Source organism: Echeneis naucrates, chromosome 24 (assembly GCF_900963305.1).
Source record: "Echeneis naucrates chromosome 24, fEcheNa1.1, whole genome shotgun sequence".
NCBI classification, from domain to species: Eukaryota; Metazoa; Chordata; class Actinopteri; order Carangiformes; family Echeneidae; genus Echeneis; species Echeneis naucrates.
The window spans coordinates 604,350-625,485 of record NC_042534.1 but is presented as its reverse complement, the minus strand read 5'-3'; the positions used below and the strand labels follow the sequence as shown (position 1 = coordinate 625,485).

At 43.6% G+C, this 21,136-nt stretch overlaps 1 protein-coding gene across 2 annotated transcripts; it reads right to left on the bottom strand.

Moving 5' to 3' along the window:
- Positions 1-193: 193 nt before the first annotated feature.
- Positions 194-20,067, bottom strand: LOC115037486 (serine/threonine-protein kinase D3). 2 transcript variants are annotated; one of them, XM_029496057.1, is made up of 19 exons: positions 19,883-20,067; positions 17,696-18,282; positions 9,771-9,909; positions 8,613-8,744; positions 7,376-7,533; positions 6,700-6,892; positions 6,507-6,584; positions 6,238-6,421; positions 5,991-6,114; positions 5,785-5,862; positions 4,734-5,010; positions 3,066-3,118; positions 2,827-2,899; positions 2,625-2,731; positions 2,389-2,550; positions 2,205-2,303; positions 1,858-2,125; positions 1,613-1,698; positions 194-1,378 (listed from the first exon to the last, which is right to left on the bottom strand). In XM_029496057.1, the coding sequence occupies exons 2-19, from the start codon at positions 17,987-17,989 to the stop codon at positions 1,205-1,207; spliced, it is 2,679 nt and encodes an 892-aa protein (XP_029351917.1). In that variant the 5' UTR covers positions 17,990-18,282; positions 19,883-20,067; the 3' UTR covers positions 194-1,204. The 2 variants fall into 2 exon arrangements, with proteins under 2 accessions (XP_029351917.1, XP_029351918.1); XM_029496058.1 differs by having other exon boundaries at positions 6,700-6,889.
- Between the last annotated feature and the right edge of the window lie 1,069 nt (positions 20,068-21,136).

Below are 21,136 nucleotides of genomic sequence, written 5' to 3'. Positions count from 1 at the left end.
ATCAAACACGATCATCTCTGCTCCAGTTCTTTTACAGATGCGTCTCATTTATTCAGATTAAAAGGAATAAATAAATATAAATACTTTTCTATCTCTGTGTCCTGTCATCATCAGGCTTTAAAAGACTGGACAAGAAGTTGTTTTGTGTTTTGGAAAAAGCTTCACCTCCACAAGTGCTTGCAGATGCAGTTAGTTGAGTTTCTCAGTTTGCCGTTGGGTTTTAATATTTTCCAGTCAAATTCATCCACATGACAAAAAAGGTTCTTGCAAAAATATAAAACATGAAATAAATTCTCAGGCTGGAGTCTTTTTTTGACAGGTCTCCACAGAAAGACAAAGAAAGACAATAGCAGCTCATCTTCGTCTAAACTTAAGAAGGAATCGCAGTAAATAACTCTAAATTTGTTTTTCTGCAAAAGTTTAGCGTCCCATCTCAGCTGTGTAACTACGTCAGCAGCTTCAGAGTCGAGTGAAGGCACTGACATTAAATTTGGTTCAGATATTCATTTTCTGAAGAAGATGAGTAATTTAACAAACTGACTTTTGATGTGACTGAAACATATTCCTTCCAGACAAACACTAGCATGCTAATGCTAAAGCTAATTGGCTGTAAACCAGAGCGAAGATGATTTTATCACGACATACATCCAGACTGTTGGGTCCGTGACGCCAGGTCAACTTTACACTTTTGCAGATGAACAAACTGGAAGTTATTTTAAGTTTATTTCTCCTTTAAATAGTTCTCCATCAGTGCAAAGACATCCTGAAAAGGAACAGAAAGAACATCAGATTCGGCCGTCACACCTCCTGCGCAGCTGCATGAGATCTAAAATATAACAAGAAAGTAATAAAAAAATATGCTATTTGAGTTGAAAAAGAATATCAAGTCTCTGGACTGAATGTGATGGATCCCTGCATGGTTCAACTGGCAGTGAAAACATATTCAACAGACTGAAGATTAAATCTGAGGAGCAGAAATTCTTCCTCAGGTTTCAGATCAAACGTCTGATTGGCAAAAAAAAAAAAAAGAAGGTAAAAATGGCTTAAAAAATTCCCTGGACCTGATTTGTCACCACAGTGAGGAAATCACAGCGTCCTCATAAAGCTGCCTGACCAGCGCGTCCTCCGTGGCGATGACTCACGGTCTCCACGGTGACTCCATTCTGCCGCTTCAGTGCAGGAAGTGTCGACCGTCCTGCTGCTGCTACGGGTCCTCCTCCATGTCGTCCAGGTTGGGCGACATGATAAAGTGTTTGGGGTAGTGCAGGCCGCGCTCGTCGGCGTACTCCTCCCAGCGGCCGTCGTCGCTCTCGTGGGTGATGTAGCGCTCGCCGCGGCGGGTCTCGAACTCCCGGAGGTCCAGCCAGGTCTGGTAGTCCTGCAGAGCCAGAACAAATCCGTTTGTAAAACAGAGATGACATCTTTTTAACGCTCTGAAGAGCAGATTGTATCAGAACTGTAGTAAAGGTAAACACAGACACCAGGTTTTCCTGCACAACCTGATTTCTCTGACCAACGTTCTAAAGTTCAGATTGTTCGCTGATGATAATCTTTATCTGTCGTCCAATCAGCTGTAATCAGATCAGCACCTTCTGTTAACCTGTCGTGTTACCTGCAGCCAGGGGTGGCTCAGCGACTTGTCCACGCTGTAGCGTTTCCTCATCTTCACCTGCAGCAGGTTGTTAATCAGGTCTGTGGCTGCGAACCACAACAGAAACACAACGTGTAAATCTTTATATTGACCCAGAAAAACCTCAGCTCTCCTGCTGTGGAGCTGCTGAAGGCCGGCCCACATTCCCACCTCTGTACCAATTCAGTGAGCTAAAGTTAGCTGTTATTTGGTTGTCGTCTGCTGACCTTCCTCGGAGATCTCCTTCCAGGGGTTTGGCGGGTACATGAAGGCCGCGTTCTGGATCTGGTCGTTGATGTCCTCGTCCTCGTTGAAGGGAAACGTCCCGCTCAGACTGACGTAGATGATCACGCCGACCGACCACATGTCCAGAGATCGGTTGTAACCTTTGCTGCGGAGAACCTCCGGCGCCAAATAGGCCGGTGTGCCCACAACCGAACGGCGGAAAGACTTCTCGCCGATGATGCGAGCGAAGCCGAAGTCACAGAGTTTGACCTGGACAGAAAAGGAGGATGAATGTCCGTCCAGAGGAACCAGACAGCAGGAAGGAGACGACAGGATGATTCATGCTCACCTGAGGGAAAGGTTCTGCTGAGGCCAGGAGGACGTTCTCAGGCTTCAGGTCGCAGTGGACGATGTTCTTGAAGTGAAGGTGTCTGAGGGCCACCAGGATCTGTGGACAGACGGACGAGTGTTCCCTGGCGTTAGGCGGCGTTCCCAGGAAGGGGACGGAAACATTGGCTTGGCCGGACACTCACCTGTGTGACCAGGAACTTGGTGAGCCGCTCAGGCAGTCGGCTCTTCTCGCTCGATAAAATCATCTCCAACATGTCACCGTGGAGCTTCTCCATCACAACAAAAACCTGCTCCGGCGTCTCGAACATGCACTCCAGGTTGACGATTCCAGGATGGTGGAGGTTCTGCCGGAGACAAGATGGTTTTTATTATTTCTAAACAAACTGTGAGAGAAGACAAAGACTTCAGGAGGTCGAACCTGGAGGATGGCCACCTCGTTCCTCAGCTGGCTCTCCTGTTTGGTGGGAAACCTCATTTTGTCGATGATTTTGATGGCTACGTCTCTGCCGGTCTTTCTGTGTTTGCCTGCCGAAGTCAGGGAGACAGAGAAGGCCTTATTTTTTATCCAGATAACCACATTTAATCAGTTTCTTCAGACCTCATTTTGTCTGAAGTCTCACCTCCGTAGACGATCCCAAACTGGCCAGAGCCCAAAACCTCGTCGGCAAAGATCTGATACACTGAACTGATATCCTGGAGGAAAAACAGAGCTTTTACATTTTTAAATATTAAACTCTCTGTAATGACTGTTGGACTGAAGGCATATTTGTTTCTATATTCTTTGTGTCAAAGTGAAGAATGAATCAGAGATCATCGTCTGAACTCAAGCTTGGAAAGGAATGTAAAATATGCGCCTCACCACATTTTCTTGTATCTGGGAGTTGGACACTGATATGCTTATAGAGAGTTCTTCTGTGGAGACACAAAAACAAGTCTTTAAGGTGTGAACCGGCAGCAGAGACGTGTGGCCTTTTATTTTTCTGACCATAAACCATTAAAATCTCATTTCCTGAGTTGGCTTGTTGAATAAAGAAGAAGAAGATTAGAAGAGATTTCCAGCTGAGATCAAACCAACATGAAAGAGCAGCCAGGATGTTTCCACCATCTCAAATTATTTCCCCAGATTTCACTAAAATAAAATTAAAGCCTCAGTTTCCTGTCATCTGTGGTTCAGGGTTTGTTCCCGTTTGTGTTCAGGAAACCTCTCTGAGCATCAGAGAGCCGCCGGTCAGTTTCCACCGATGGGCTGATATTGATCAGATGGTCGGATCGATACCTGCAGTCTGATGTCGGTTCAAAGAGTTTATGTAACTTTATTGACATAACTCCAAACAAAGTTCACAAACACTCATCAAAATACTGAGATTATTTTTTTTCACAGATCCAATTAGATTATCAGAGCCTCCATTTTATTTTCAGTGGGAAGCTTTTTTTTCCTTTTTTTCCTTTCCTTAATGAGAAACTTCCGTCATCTAGTTCAATAAAAGCTTCAGGAAGCAGAATCCAAATTCATCCCGGGAAGCTTTTATGCAGAGTTATAACTAAATTTTACTTAAAATCATGTAAATAAAAGTAGACGTGAGCCGCGTTTTATGGTTAGTTAATACATTTTTAAAGCACTGAGTGGGATGTTACACAACTCTTAATGTGAAAGTTGAAACACCAAAAGTCAGTAAAAAGTTCATCTCTTAATTAAATCTTCTCACTTTAATTTATTTAATAGCAATAAATAGAAAGTTAAATAATGATGAGTTTCAGAAACACACTTGAATGTTTGTGTGTCTGCTGATTGTTGTTAGATGACACTAATGTTTGTGTATCTGAGCGTTTTTATTGTCTCTGACCTTTTTCTTGGTTTCACAAAGTCTTTAACAGTTTCTCTCTAAAATGGTCACAAACAAACAAAAAGTCTTGTTATGTCATCAGTCCATTAACTTATTGATGTGTGTTGTAATTTTATTGCCAAACAAAACCTCCATTTTTGGACCGAATCGGAAGCTCAGCATTAATTAACCAAACAAGTGGAAAACTCAGCAGCCTGTAAAGTGCAGCTGTCAGAACGACGAGTCATCCGTAACAGCTAATGGGCCTTTATTTGTTTTATTTTTTTATTTTTTTACAGCCATCAGGTCCATTTTAGTCCAGGAAACCTCATTTTAGGATCAAACTTAAATCTGTTATTTTCAGACAAAAAGATACTTTAACCTGAGATGAATCAGAGCAAAGTGAAGCTGCAAATCCTCTGAAATCCCTTCAATCAGGTTAAAATGTGCTGTGTTGTGTAACAGTGCTTTCCCATTAAAGTCTAATCTGATCTGAGCTGAAGATCCGAACACCGTTAAATGTTACTGACTGATAAATGATCACCAGGGTTTAAACGCAATCAGACTTTGTTGAAGTCTATGGGAAAATGTCCCTCCTCCTCAGTAAACGTTTTCCTGATGAGTTTATGTTCTCAGTCTGAAATACAACATGATAAATAAAGCTCCATTTAGAGGGAAATAGACAGGAAGGTGTCATTACTCACTGTGGTCCTTCCCCTGGCCTGACGCCGTAACCACGCTGGCTTTGGGTGTGACGGGCATCATGGCCTGTCGAATGGCCTTCTCCCAGCTCTGCCCGACGTCCCGCCCCACGCCAGACGCAGCTAGGACGGGGTTGTTGTACAGGCCGCCGTTGTCCTCCCCGACGTAGTACACCATGCTGGCTGTGATCACCTCGAAGCAGTGGGGGTTGCTGCCCGGGGGGAGGCTGCCGAAGTCCTGCGCCAGCTCCACCTGCAGGATCTCGGACAAGGGGATCTCCTGTGGTCGGTCGGGACGGACAGAAGGTCAACGGTTAGCGTCCTGGTCTCATCTGAATCTGAGAAGTCCCACAAGGTGTCTGGATGGACCAGAGGTGGCAGGCTCAGCCGGATCATACTCCCTCCACCCTCACTCAGCTCCTCTCTTTGTTCAACTGACAGACTCTTTGAATTTCAGTGTTTAAAACTTTCCTTCCTTCCTCCCTCCAGAACCACCCCCCTCCCACCACACACACCTCAAATGCTGCCAGATTAAACATATAAAGGAGAAAATGTCCCGCCCCCTTCTTCACCGCCATCCTCTGATTGAAGGCCAGGACGCGCTCTGGGCACGAGGTGAGCAGTGGGGAGGCCACCCGAGGTGCTGGAACCACCACAGACCCCCCCCAACACTTCCCTTCAAAGGGTGGTTTGTGCTGTGTTCAGTGCTAAAGGTCAGCAGGTCGCTGGTAAACACAACATGAAAGGAGGCGGAGTGTGAGAGCGGGAAGTCAGCCGCACCGACCCCGAATCACAACATCATCGTGTTCAACAAAAAGAGCAAACTGTCTTATATTTAAAATAGAGATTCGGCTTCTTCCCTCAGTGACAAAACACCTCACACAGAAGTAACCAGATTTATAGCTGTTGGTTTGTGTCTGTGGCTCATTAATAATAATAAGAAGAAAGTTTATGAATATCGGGGATGAAGGAGCGGAGAACATTAGTGGATAATCATCTTGTTATCAGACACGGAACCCGACTCCCTGTAACCGGATCCTCCTGGATCTCCCACCTTGTAGTACTTGGCTCCACTTTCGTTCTGAAACAGAGTAAGACTCTTGCTGTCCAGCCTCCAGTAATGTCTCTTTCTCTGTAAACACAAAACAGAGTCAGAGCTCAGGATCCACTTTTTTCATTTTGTGCACAATACTTCTATCAACATGAAATACCAGCACTCATATTTTAATTTCATTCATTAAGAATCATAAGTCGTCTCACCAGGTTGTCCCGGCTGGTGTAGTGAACCATCCAGCCCTCCTTCACCACCGTGGAGCTTTTCCTCTTTGTGTGCTTGATGGACTGAACCACTCGCATCAGAGGGATGTTACTGCTGGTGGACGGGCTGCACACACACAAAAACAACAAAAACAAACACACACTTATTTCATTGTAAAATTATTTTTTAGACACTGAACTGTTGATATTAAAGGGTTCTCTTTGCAGTTTGTGGTCTATCAGATGTCACCTGATGGCCCGGAGCGTCTCGTCGTCCTTCTCGCCATCCGTGCAGGGACCCTCGATGAAGAAGAGCTTGTCTTCAGGTGTGGACGGCTCGTCCTGCTCGTCCATGCTGTGGCCTCCATCACTGTTGACATCACAGTTGTCCACCTCCATCGTGGCCTCGGAATCCAGACTGGGACTGGCCGGCTCTGCACAGAAGTTTAAAAGTCAAGACGGTGTAGCGGTTCAAACGTAGACGACATCAGAACCGTCCCTGACATTAAACCAACTCACCTCCGTTGAAGTCCACTTCGCCCAGACAGTCTCGAGGAACTTTGGCTGCACATCTTTTATGGCAGTTGAATTTACAATCTGCAGAAACCAAACAGGAACAAACAAGCAGATAAATTCCCCCTGAACTTTGGGATTCTTGTAAATTATTCAGACTGTGATCTTCTGCTTGTTTCCAGCTTCAGGGCGACGTCACCTTTGCACTGCATCCCCTGACGGAACAGGCCCTTCAGGAGGCGTTTGCAGTACTGACAGATGGTGGGACGGGTGTAGGTGTGGACGGAGAAGGTGTGTGGGACTTTGACCCGACCCAGAACCATCTTCTCCATCCAGATGGGACGACCACTCAGCAGGGAGTTACGCTTAACGGCACCCAGGAGGGGGCGCTGCTAAGGGAGAGAGGGGAGACCGAGAATCATTGAGTTATAAGGGGTCATCAGTGTGACTGTTGATTTAGTTTCTCTATATTTGTCAAAGCATTCTGTGAACTCCTCACTGGTTGTCATAAATTCTGGTGATTTACAAGCAGTTAAATCAGTGAAACTGTTGTGTTGTAAGAAGTGTGTGTGTGTGTGTGTAACAGTGTGAAGCTCTAAAACAGGATGGAAAATCCAGTGGTGCGCCTGCAGCCATATTTGTGTGTGTGTGTGTGTGTGAGAGAGACAGAGAGGGAAACTGATCAGTTGCAGCATGTAGATCTGCTGGTGTTGAAAGTGTGTCGTCATCTTCTTGGAGGGCACTCAGAGTCCACGAGGATCTAACCAACGCGGCCTGATCTGGATCTGGGATCAGTCTTTTCCATAACAAAGAGTTTTAAATCAAACATCAAGATGAATGAAATCATCAGGCCCGACTGACGGCAGGGAGCTCACCTCCTCCTGTGGGACTGGGGCGAACTCTGTCGACGGTGGACGAGCGATGGACATGACGGAACCTGGCAGAGACACGTTGGACAGCCTCCTCTTCTTCACCCCGCTGCAGTTGTTGGGAATCTTGAACGCACAACGTTTGTGATAGTTCAGTCCACATCCTGCAGAGGAGGGAACAAACAGCATTAAAGTTATAATCCTGCTGCGTCACAGGTCCGTACGGCTCAAAGGCAGACATTAAAGGTCAGGCGTGGATCTTTAATATAAATTTGAATATGTGAATATTTGTTTTGTTTCCTGTGGATGTTTTTCCCTCCACCTTCTCACTGTTGACCTGATCTGGCTGTAAACGTCCACGTGCTTCCTCCAATTGAGAGAAGCTTCTCTGGGAAGAGGTGTCACATGCTGCTGTGTTTCCATCACGTCTCACTTCCCATCAAGGAGCGGAAGAACCGGTGCAAACTGTTGGAGGCGTTTCAAGAGATAATGTCTAGAGCTCATTGCCAAAATCCACCATCCCGATCATGGACGAAGGAAAAGTGAAAGAGTCTGTTTATTTATTCAGTTTAAAGCAGTGTTTTGGTGAATGGGACTTTGATGTGAAAATCAAATGGTCTGTTTGGGATTCAGGATCCTCCCAGAACCTGATAGGATCTGGGAGGATCTTGAATCAGAGAAAACTCTGCTTTTTGTAAGTTTCAATTTCAAAACCAGAGGAAGGTGACTCCATCTTTCTTCTCTCTGCAATTTCAGATTCACTCTGAGAATGTTTGAAAATAAAAAGAATGGCAGGAAGTGGCCGAGTCAATGAAGACATCCTGCAGCAGTCGGAGCAGCTTCGGTTCAGGTCTGAGCGTCTCTGTTAGGCTCATTAAAGTCAGATTCTCTGACATCACCACAGAAACTCGTAACTTCCTCTCATAAAGTTTAATTGGCAGGAAGTTGGTCTGATTTCGCACAAATACTGAGAAGTCCTGAAGCTTGTTTCTGACCAGCAGCTTATTATCTGATGGGTCTGAACCCCATCTGACTCCAGCTGGAGCTGAACCATCATCGTTCATCGTTCAGGTGTTCAGCAGGACCTGATCAACAGGAAGAAGATCCAGTTGTGTCCCACCACAAGAACCTGATCTGTGTCTCTAATCTGAGACTCTTGAACCAGATTTGCCTCCTGTGGTGCGCTCAGCCTGAAGATGTAAACCCAGCGGGTATGGAACCCTCGGACTGACGCAGGACTCACCGTCACACTTTAGCCCCTGTCTGACGAGCCCCCACAGCATCTCCCCACAGTCGTCACAGAACGCCGGGGCCTTGTAGGAGTGGACGTAGAGCGTGTGAGGCCGGATCTGGAAGTCCTCGGCTGTGGCCAGAGCTGGAACCAATCAGGAAATAAATCAATCAACACAAAATCAATAAATGCACAGAGATTACCTCTTATCAGAGGTGACTTTGTGAGGGATCAGTTCAGCTTCTCCGTCTGGTCTAAAGGTAGACCTCCATGTGGTCTTTGATTATTTATAAAACTTAAAACCAGTAGTCTGGACTTCTGAAACTTTGTGATGTCACAACAAAGCAGCCACCCCCTCCATCTGTTATATTTCTGTTGGCTCGCTCGCTCAGAGAACGGCCAATCAGACGACAGGATCGGGTGAACAGTGTTCTACGGAGATGCAGCGCTGGAGATCTGCAGGTTCTGCAGCAGCAGGTGGTTGAGGAGGAGGAGGAAGTGGTTTCAGGTCTGAACTCCGACGCGGTTTAGGCTGCGCCTTTGTTTTCTTCCCTCTTTGTAACGTAAACCTGCCGCTGCTGAGCTCAGAGCTGTCGACGCGACGCAGGAAATGATAATCGTGTCCCGGTTCAAGCACGCGAAGTGCTCTGAGGCAGATCGATGGTGGCCTCGACAAACAAGTAGAAAAAAAAAAAGGAACTTACATTGTTAATGTCTCAGAACTCTGAAGAACCTGCTCAACCAATTTAATCATTCTTTCGTAATGATGCTGATTATTTGAGTTTGATTATTGGAATTATAAACATTTTAACATCATGAACAAACAAAAAAATATTCAAATGTGATTTATTTATTCTGCGTTTAATTGTCATTCTTCATTCCTTCATTCTGCTCTACCCTAAACATTCTGATGCCCAAACTGAAACTGAGTGAAGGCTTCAGTTTCACACTTCAGTTCTTCTTAGTTTCCAGATTTTCTGAAATTCTGAAACTTTACAAGATGAAAATCTGGTTCAAAGTCTCAGCTGCTGTCAGATCCAGAAAAGACCAAAGACAGAAGGACGACTTTGAAGAGGCACAAATGAATTTTAATAAAATCTGGTCCGGTTTACTCTTCAGGTTCAGGAGCTGGAGGAGACAGGAAGTGAACTGGACTCGGCAGGTTCTTACCGGACAGGACCACCTCAACCAGATCGCCCTCATGGATCTCCTCCGCTGAGGTCAGCCGCTGCAGGATGTTGTCCGAGTTCAGGTCGTGACGGAAGAGCAGGATTTTATCGTACATCCCAAAGAATCCACATTCAGGGAACTGAGGAGGAGGAGGGACCGTTAGCGATGAAGGTAAAACTGCATCACAATTTACAACAACAGTAAATAAACAACATAACGGACTTTATGGATAATCAGTGCAGATGTGAAGAAATTCTGTTCATGTTGTTTTAGAGTTATTGTCCTTTATTATAGATTTTATTATTTCTGTTATTTTACTGTTTTTAGTAATTACTGTTTATGTTTAATTATTCAAAGAAGGAATCCTGACTGGATGGTACAGTCTGTCAATCACACTGTAGCCCTGACCCCAATCTGCTTTTTACATGAAGAAGGCTCTGCTCCAACTTCCTGACCTTTGACCTCCTAAATCCAAAGTTGTTGTTTTTTTTTTTTAATCCAAGGTCAAGGTCAGTTTCACCCCATAAATGACTTTTCAACCAAAACTTAAGACTTCATACAGTTTCAGGAATGTTTCCCACCAACAGCTACCAATGAAGTGATTCTGGATCAGCAGATGTGATTCTCATTTCCTCCTCCTCGTCGTCATTGGTGCACTGAATCACGACTGAAACTTCGAATCACCAAACTGGAAATTACCAGCAGCTGAAGAACCTACAGCTTCTGACTGAAGCTAGAAATCTGCTAAAATTTAATTTATGATGTGAAACACAGCTCCAATTGTTTTCTTCTGGAACTTTGTGATGTCGCAACAACACAGTCACAGTGAACAGTCCAGTTCCATGAGGCTGAGCTGAGACATCAGGTGTGTGCTGTTGTGTTGAAGTGTGTGTCTGTGTGTGGATTCGGGGTTCAGCAGCTTCCTGCCCTGACAGGCGCTCCATGTTAGCAGGATGTCAGCAGGTTGCAGGTATCATGCAGTGGAAGATCCTGCAGCGCACACCGATGGCAGGAAACCCAACCGACACACACACACACACAGTCTCATGAATTATGGCTGAGGTCCTGCCACAGACACCCTGCAGTCATTAACCTCCTGACGACAAACCAACACTCAAACACAACAACAGATCTGATCCAACGTTTGTGAAACGACACTGAGATCGCATTTGGTTCTTAAAAACACAAATTTATCTTTTGATGGATATCAACCCTTCAAAATAAAAAAGCGGATGAGGTCAGCAGATCAGGTTTTTGTGTCCAGGTCTGCAGACCGAGCTGCTCCTGCTGCGTGTGAGTTCAGCTCATGGTGGACTTTGAAGTCCACTTCAGACCTGCAGGAGGAACTTCTTCTCACTGTCCTTTTCCTGGATTCAGAACTATTCGTCTTCTCATCCTGCAGCAGCTACTGAACCAGAACTAAACCAGAGAGCCAAATCCTCCACGTGGACCAGGTGAGCCCTGAACCAGGACTACAAAAACCCTCCAGGACACTTAGAGCCGGCGTCCAATCAGCTGCTGCCGGCACTGAGATGAGGAGAGAAACACACTACGAGTTCAGTTAATGGACAAGAGTGTGTGTTTAATACACACTGATCCGCTCTTTATTGTTAATCCTCCATTAACCAGACTTAACCCCGCCCCACACACACACACACACACACACACACACACACACACACACACACACACACACACACACACACACACACACACACACACAATCCCTTTCACATTCTCCTGCTCACCAAACTAAAACCAGATTTCTGAGAGCTCTGTGGCTTCACTCTGGTCCTGGGGCCCTCTGAGGCCAAAACCTCCAGGTCCTGCTGCGACCTTTAGACCAAGACCAGGACCTGGAGGGGGGGCAGGGAGCCTCATCCTCCAAGGATGTGCAGTGTTTTTGTATTCCTTCTGTATTTTAATCTGTGCAGCACTCATGCCATTATCATGGAGCCCAGTAATCCTGGTTCTACCGGGGGGCCCACACACACACAACAGGAGGTGTGTGTGTGTGAGAGAATATATGAAAGTTTATGATATAAAACTGATAAGACATGAGCACTTCTTCCTCCTACTTACTTACCTACTGTCTTTCTTGCTAACAGACAGGAACCAAATAATCATAAAATTTAATGTTCTTTTAAATTCAGCAGCATTAAAATTTTAAAAAGCTGAAATAGCTGTGATGCTAAAGGGAAAATAAAAATGTGTTCTGGGTGGATTCATGAAGGGTTACTCTATGGGGGGGTCAGATTTTATGGATCCTGAGAAGAAGTCTCCCTGAAAGATTTCAAATGCGTTTCATGCTGGGACAGACCAGATCCGTCTTTTTCTGTCAGTTAAAATGGCGTTGAGTTTAATTACTAAAAGGTGCTCAGTGAAGAAATAATTCTCTCCCTGTGACGTTAATCTGGACTGAACGTGAGTTTCAAGAGGCTGCAGCAGGTTAGCACTGATACAAACCACAAAATCAAATAAAGATCATGTCTTCATTTATTAGGGGCTTTTTTTATGTTGCTAAAATTACATCACTCATCTCCACACGCAAACATTTTAGTTTAATAATAATAAAAAATTCTTGTTCTCCTTTAATTTTTCCCCTTCTGTCTTTGTATAAAAAAAAGTAGTTTTTTTTTTTTTAAGAAAAATAAATTCATTTGACAAACTTTTTGAGCCATTTTTTTACTTCTCTGAAATCAGATATTTTGTGGCTTCAACTTCATCAAATCCAAATATTTGCTTAAAAGTTTCACAAGTTCCTGTTAAAACTCAAAATGCTGAAGCTCAACACAATAAAAAAATAATCCAGAACAGAAGGAAATACTAAATCCCACAAATGTTAACTTGATTCTTTAATCATGTAGTTGTGTTATTGTTGTTGTACTCAGTCGGTGTTACCAACAGGTTGTAAATACCTTTTAATATATATGACAGAATATTATTATTTTGAGTTCTGCAACACTGAATATTACACTGAATATTACAACTTTAGCTAAATTTACTGAAATATAAACATGAGCTGTCGTTTCAGTCAAACAGCAGCTGATCTTCTGCTGGGGTGACCGTTTATAAAACATCTGGACAGGCGGCCCCGTGAAGAGCACAAACAGATAAAACGGCCGTTATTGGCGTTAAGAGCCTCTCAGCTGCCATTAAACTCTTCAGCTCTGTCGCCACAAGCGCGCAATTAACCGCCAGAATGGGCTGATGGGAAATATGAAGGTAAACAGACGTTCACTCGCACCGTCACCTCGTTCAGGAAACAACAGGAAGCGGCGCAGAGCGGGTCAAGGTTGGTCCGAGTGTTTGTGAGGTAGTTTCATTCATGGGCCCGTTAAAAGGCTGAAAACACCACTGAACACACGAACACACACACACACACACACACACTGGGCTTTATGTTCTACAGCTGTGATGTGACCACAACAACATCCTCCCTCCTCTGAGACCATACTGTGTGTGTGTGTGTGTGTGTGTGTGTGTGTGTTTTAGAGTGACCTCAGTGTTTCCTTTTTGTTCATTCAACAACAGAGGAACAAAAATGTTTCTTATTTGCCACTGAAAATGTAATCCTGCAGAGATTTGAGATGTGAGGAGTGTGTTCCTGCTGGTTTGAACTCAGATATTTTGTTGGTCTCGGAGGCCCAGGACTCATCTGGTCTGTGCTGGTCACTGAAACAAAACATCACATTGTTTCCTGATCCGGTGCAGGATAAACAAAGTTGATCCTTTTAGAGGCGCATTTAAGTTTTTCTGGTTTTTCTTTTTAACAGCTTTGCTGCGTTATATCTGTGTGTTTGTAGCTCAATTGTCATCATCCATCTCAGAGTGAAGTTGGTCTGAGTGTAGACAGAATAAAGACAGAAGTTGAACCTCAGAGGTCACGTGGTCAACTTCAGGAGGTGTCCTCTGACTCACCAGTCCCCCCCCCCCCCCACACACACACACACACACACACAAACACGCACACGCACGCACACACACACACACACACACACACAAGAATATAGCTCATTAATAAGCTGATGTAATGCCCTTTAAAATGAATTACAATGAACGTTGCGATGCAAATGAATGACAGACATCCTGGTTAGATTTAATCCACCAAACAGAGCGAATTAAAGAGCAAACCCAAAACCAGCTTCCTGTTTCTGATCAGATGCCGATCGGGGGACATGAAAACAAACCCACTTCCTGGTTCTTATCAGAGCGACAGGTCTGATTGGAGCTGATGAGGGGAGGACAGCAACAGGTAAGGCCTGCGGTGGCGTTAAACGCCGTAAATGTGACCTGATTAAGAATCAATCTGGACTTTCACCTCCTGAGCACAAACTTCCAGGCACCACAACAAAAATCATCATCATCAAAAAAAGACAAAAAAACATCTACTTATCAAAACATCCTGTTGAAGTGGGGGATAAATGAAGCCGTCGCACTGACAGACTTCCCTCCTCGTGTGATTTAAACTGATCTGAGGATGTAGTAACAGATGCAAAACAACTCAGTCAAATAAAATGATAAAACTATGAAGTGACAGATGGAGTTTAGATGCACAATAAAACTGAGTGCAAAAATAAGAACTAACAGCAGCTTTTAATTTGAAAGAACAAATGGGAGTGAGACTTTAAAGCTGATCTGATCAATTTTTTGTAAGCATTTATGTAATGTGGAGTACCTGCCCCCCAAAGTGTCTCCAGCCCTGGTGGAGACCAAATAAGTGGTAAGAACAACAACAACAACAACAACAAAACAAAAAACCACTGGACTTGTCTGGAGTCAAAAGGACACACAAGTTAATGTTAGATGTCAACAAAAAAAGTTTGTTCCTCTTTTTTTGTTTGTTTGTTGTCACAAAACTGTAAATAATGTTGGTTTAAATAAGAGGAAATACAATTTTGGCCTTTTTTCATTGGTGAGAAAATTACAAACATAAAAACAGTGTGTTTTTACTGCAGCATTATAAAAGTCATTTTATTTAAAGTCAACACAGTCAGTGACTGTGTGTGACGTTCAGGGCAAACTAGAAACTTTTTGCCCCCCCTCTTTTTTTTGTTTTTTAACTAATGAGACAGATGGTGTTGAAAAGTTAAGCTGGCATTTTTCAAAATGCGACAGAAGGTGAGTGAGAGCCGGACAGACGCTGCTAACGTCTGAGAAGGAGAAGAAATGAGAATTAATCCTCCTCACTTCACATTAAACACATTAATATAGCACAGAAATCTAAATTAATCCAGTGCTTCCAGTGTGTGTTAGGTTCTGTCCATTAGTGACTCTTTCCCGTTAATTCAGTTTTTATAACCATTTGCTTTTATATAATGCAGTTTTAATACAATCTGATTCTTATTACAAACTAAATTTATTACATATACATATATTTGCTGCAAGCAACACAAAATGTAAGTAATTATATTCTAGTTGAAGGATAAGGGAAAAATCTACAATATTTACTCACCAGGATTACAATTACTGAGCATAATTATTAATCAACCATAAAATGACAATATTTACAGTTTTGTGAAGTTTAGCATAAAAGGAAATGTAAACTTATTTAATTAAAATGTGCTGCCTTAGTATGATGTGTAAAGTTAAACTATTTTATTATGTTCTCAAACAGAGGTGGAATTGGATTAACAGACTATGAAGATTCTGTATTCAGAGGAGTCGACCTGAATGCAGCCTGATCAGTCTGACTTTAATTGTTTTCGTTTGGAGCTGACTGTTCAGAACGATGTCAGCCGGAGAGCTTTATAAAAACTCTGTAGGTGGGGAGACCATTCAAACACACAGACTCTCTCTCTCTCTCCACCTGAACATCACTTGGCCTTGGTAACCATGGGAACCAGCAGTGAAGAGGACATCAGTCCCTCACATCACCGTGGCGATAAAGAGAGCGAGAGAGAGAAAGACTAGACTGTACTGGTCTGTAACAGTCTGGACTGGACTGGACTCAGTCTGATCAATGACAACTGATCTGAAAGTTCCAGTTCTCCTGAAAGAATTTTGGGATCCTCATGAGAAACAAAGTCTTGACCGGGTTTCACTTTCTACTTTTCAAACAGAAGAGACACAAAAATGACTTTTCTTCATTTCACAGTCTTTTCTATTCCGCCCTTTATCAATCATTCAAAGCGGAGGATGATGATGATCATGATGATCAGATCAGTAGGACAAAGTGTGTGAGAAAGAATCTGACGGTCTTCTCACTTCTTCAGGTAAAACAAGCCGACTCACTTCATGAAGGAAACAGCCAGATTCATATTTCAGTTCTCTTCAAACGCATGTCCAAAAAAGTTCCATCACAGTTCAATTTGGTAGAGTGATTTTGTTTCTAATATCAATAATAATCAAAAAAACCATTTGAACGATGATGTGATTGTTCCTTCGCATCCTCTGGTGATCAACTGACCACATTTTGATTGAGCAGCTCGACTAAAAACACACAAAAACTTTCACTTTCAGAAAGGCTGCAGCTAACTGTGTGTCTGTCCGTGTGTGTGTGTTGACAGAGGTGGTGGTCAATGTGGCAACCTCAAAGGGAGGGAACTTCCCCACTTCTCTAACCCCCCCCAACCTTCCTCACAAACACACACACACGAAGACACAAAAGGATGAAAGAGGAGTCTGTCTGTGGGAACAGAATCAGTCCAGCAGCTCGTCACACTGACGGTCAGAACGTTAGCAGGTAGCTGTCATGTTTAGATCGACCTTCTGATATCACTGTGTTAAACTGTGTGTGTGTGTTTTTCAGAGTCAATCTATGGAAAACTAGATCTGCAGAATTATGTTGAAGACCTGAAGGTCCAGCTGAGTCCTGACTGAGTCCTGGTCTAAGAAACCAGAGACCAGAGAAACTGTCCGATAGGGGAAGAGACCAGTTTTAAACAGAAAAAGAAGAAATCACCTAAATTAACGCTAAAAGTGGGCGGACTGAACCTTGTCATTAATTGTCCTTAATTAAAAGGCTGACAGGTCTCCTCCCTGTGAATCATTTCCACCGTTAGAGGAAGTGAAATTACAGCGAGAACAATCATGGAGCATCCTGCTGCTGCAACACAACACACAGCTGTTACAGAGGAAACACAAAGCACTGACACAGCAACGACAACAAGGAAGTCACATTCCTCACAGAAAGACTTTTCCTCTGCTCAGCCTGAGAACACAAGAGACAAGTGAAAGTGTGTGAAGATTATGTCGATGGTGATGACGATTATGTGCCAACAAACAACCAATCTCAACAGCAACACAATAAATCAGTGAACGGCTGTTAAGATGACAAAAGAGGGAGCTCATGTCATCATGCCCTGCAAAAGGTGAACTTGATTGAGTCGCTGCAAACAGTGTGTGTGTGTGTGTGTGGGGGGGGGGGGGGGGGGGGGGTAAACACAGGTGGTGCATTCAGTGCAGATGTAAAAACCAGTAGATGTTAAGAAGATAAATGTCTCCAGATGCCTGAGCTCCATCAGCTCTGACGGAGGAACGACACCAAACTTCCTGACTTCTGTTTGAGAGTCTAACTTGTTGAGATATTTTCTCATAATTCTGATGTTAAAATCTTTTAAATTATAGAAAAAAAATCATCCTTATTATTCCAATTAATTTTTATAGCTAAATATAACTTATTTTTTGATGAGCGCTGTCAACGACACCTTCCATTAATAAAGTTAGCATGCTAGCTAGCTAGCCGCCGATCAGAGTAGTGTCCAGGCTGACGCGAAGGAACGCTAATGTTAGCATATGTTAGCATACGGACCAAAAGCAAAAACCTAACTGAGATTTCTTTTTAAGAGCTAATCTCGTTAAAAAGTGCCTCAATCTGTAGATTCAACTGCAGGAGTGAATTAAAGCCCAATTCTTTTATAGAATAGAAACGTAGAGGCTGTGTATGGTAGCTTAGCTTCTTATCGACCTGATTCTGCCGTTACCTTCTGATCCACGATGGAGCAGACCAGCTCCCTGACGGCAGACAGCGAGTGGTCTCCGGGGTCAAGGGTCACCGTCTCCCTGGTGAGTCCGATCTGGAGCAGGAAGGAGACGCCGTGGATGGAGCCCCGGGAGTTGGTGGGGCTGGGCGCCGTCTGGCTGCCGTCTGACAGCCGGCTGCAGAGAGTGGCGGGCGGGCTGGGCGACGGTGACGGCGTGGGCGGGGCCACATGCTGAGGGAGGGCGGGAAAAGACCGCGGCGAGGCCGGCGGTGGCGGGCTGTTGTCTGCCGACATTGGCTGCTATCTGTGACGTCGTCCCGGCAGAAAAATGGCGCCGCAGGTGAACGACATCCAAAAGAAAAAGGGGTTTTGTTTTTAAAGCTTCGTCAGCAGAGCGTTCTCTGATTCCTCCTTTGTCCCGATTCACTTTCAGCACGAAGATAATCCTGCAAAATAAGTGTCCTCCGGCCGGCGAGCATCTCTGAGGTAGAGCAGGAAGAATCGGCTGGTCAGACCCGGACCGGGCCTCCAGGCCTCCGGGCCTCCAGGGGAAGGAGAACCGCCAGGAGAGGCCTCACTGGAGCCATCTGTGTGGAGCAAAGACACCAAACTATCAGTTTAAAGACGGCTTTAAAACAGTCCAAAACCTCCGTGCACCAGTGGAAGGGTGTGAGTACAGTCAACAGGAAGTATTGTTCTGTCGAATATCTTTATTAAAGTTGCACTTTCATTCTTGCAGTTGTTTTGCACATCTGGTGAAATACAGTTTCAACAGCAAGCAGAAGCATTGATTGGTGACAAAATGAGAAGGTTTGGACATTTGGATTTCATGACTTTCATGAATCCAAAGCATCGCCTCTGGATCTGCGCTGGAAGACTCCAGAAGGCGGCTGAAAACATTTCTTCCTAATTAAGACCTTGGGATTTCATAATTCAGAGATGCCTGCGTTCCAGCTAATTAATTCAGTTAAAACACAACATTTCTCCAGCCAGCATGTTTATCTGTCAGTTTAACACAACGCTGTGAACTGGCTGCTGGTTTGTTCACTTTGGCTGCTTATTGATTTGCATGATGAACAGATATTCATTGATCCGTTCCGGCATTTAGCTGCCAGTCTGAGATGTTTTCACTCTGAATCATCTGAGCTGGAAGCCCCAGAACTGAACCATCAGTTGGACTGTGGACTGATGAAGACCTGCAGTCGGCTCCGAGCACCTTTTTAGTTTCACAGCTCTTTTGTGATGCCTGTTTCACAGCGTCAGTCTCTTTCTGATCCAGACCATCAATCTGGTTGAGTCCTCCACCAAGGAGCTGGTGTTAACTTCAGATAGACTGTTTGCTCAGGACCATAAAATGTCAGAAAATATTCACTCACTTTTGTTTGATTTGTTCTCAAATATAAAACAATTTAAAAAAAAAAAAGGACAAAGAAGAACAGATTTATATTAAATTATTTTCTACAGTTGTTAGTGTTATAACAGGAACTTTTTCTTCAATGTCAAAGCACAAACTTATACACAGATCTCCCTGGAAATGGGAAGCTGGTTCATCTCTTAAAGAGAATTAATAGACAAATCTAACACAGATTGTTTTCTCTTTATCACTGTATGACATAACATCACTGAGTCTGTGAGAACATTAAGGTCGTTTTAACTGTCAAAAGGCTGCAAAACATCTGCAGACAACAGATGAAGAGCTGAACCAAACAGGGCTGTGAGTTTACCTGACCTGTCTGACCTCACATCTCTAATAATAATAAATGAGCTTTCTTTGTTTAATGAACTTCAAACTCTTATTAGTTACTCTCTGACAGTGTTTTCATCATTTCTTCTTTCTTTATATCCAAACGACAAATTAATATGATTCAAGTCTAGAAATGTGAAAACTCAGCGTTAGTCTTTATATGAACAAAACTCGGCTTCATGCGGATCAAATGTTTTTATATTAATGTTTTTCCGTCAGTCAATGAATTAATCTGATTTTATTTAAGAGCACTTTTCATACAGCTCCGTTATGTTCCATGATAGAAAACAATAACGCGAACAGTAAAGGTGGAGCAAACTGATAATAATGATGATGATAATGATCATAAGAAACTTTCTTTATGTCTGCAGACTTCTGCAGACTTCAGAGCTGGACGTCTGCGGCTCCGACGGAAGGCAGAAGGAGAAGTGAGCGGTACCTACCTCCGACAGCAGGGCGGATTTTCCGCTTCCATCGCGGCTCAAACCGGCAGAAAAGGCGCCTTAAACTCCGTCGGTCCTGGTCCTGGTCCGTCCCGGTCCCTCAGTCCTCCGGGTCTGCAGCTCCGGGAGATGATCCGTCGGTCCGTCCGTCCGTCTTCTCTCCGAACTTCCCCGAGAGGAGGCGGAGCTACCGACCAGCTCCAGCTTTGTGCGGATCTGATTATCACACACACACACACACAGGAGGTCTCACTCTGACGGGATTTCCAGAACCGGACAGCCAGCCCCTCTTGTTATCATTATTGTTAAAATTCATGTTATGTTATTACTACCATTTAGTACCACCATATTTAGTAATTTTAATTAATTTCAGCTCTCTGACGTTGATGATAAATCCACACACTTCTGAAAATGTGAATGACTTTGGCTGTAAAATTAAAAAACTAAGTACAATATTTTTTGTTTGTTTGTTTGTTTTTAGGGGGGGGTGGTCATCATTATTTTTCTACCAAAAATTATATTTGAGAATCTGAACAGACTGAATGGTTAATATTAGGTTGACATTAAATCCCATCAGGTTTGATTGCTCTAAACAGAGTGATGCCTCCCTCCACAGACCACCTTTGAGTCACCTCAGCTGTTCTTCAGATTGACCTTTGGCGCCATCTTCTGGCAGAAACTGACCAATGAGGAGCTGAGCGACCAGAAACCCAAAACACTCCATCATACTTCATCAGAGAAGAAATTAAAAACTGACCGTAAAAAACAATCAGATGGCGACTCAAATATCAAAACGACGAATTAATCTTCTATAGTAGATTTGGCCTGTTGAACTGTTCAGCCTTCTCTGACGTTAATTATATTTACTATCAGCAGCAGATTGTGTGCATTATTTCATTTGACATTTGCAGAGATGGGACGGATTATTTTGGACCGTTTCATTTTTTTTAGGTCTTTTGTTATTTTCGAGGCAGAAACAGTTTCTGCAGCTGCTGTTGTATCCTGTTCGTGTGCTCTTACTGCTATTTTACCTTCAATAGCTCGAAAGGATGAAAGAAATGAAAATATTATCAGGGAACATTTAAAGGATTTAAATCAAAATAATCCTGAGATTAGATTTGATTTTATTGTTTCATAATATTCCTCAACGGCCGGAGGTCAGTATTTAAGGTTTTAAAGAGACCCTCCAAAAGCCTGTAAATAACCAGAGGCTGAAAAAAAGTCGAAAATCAAAGCATTTTTCACTTGTTTTCA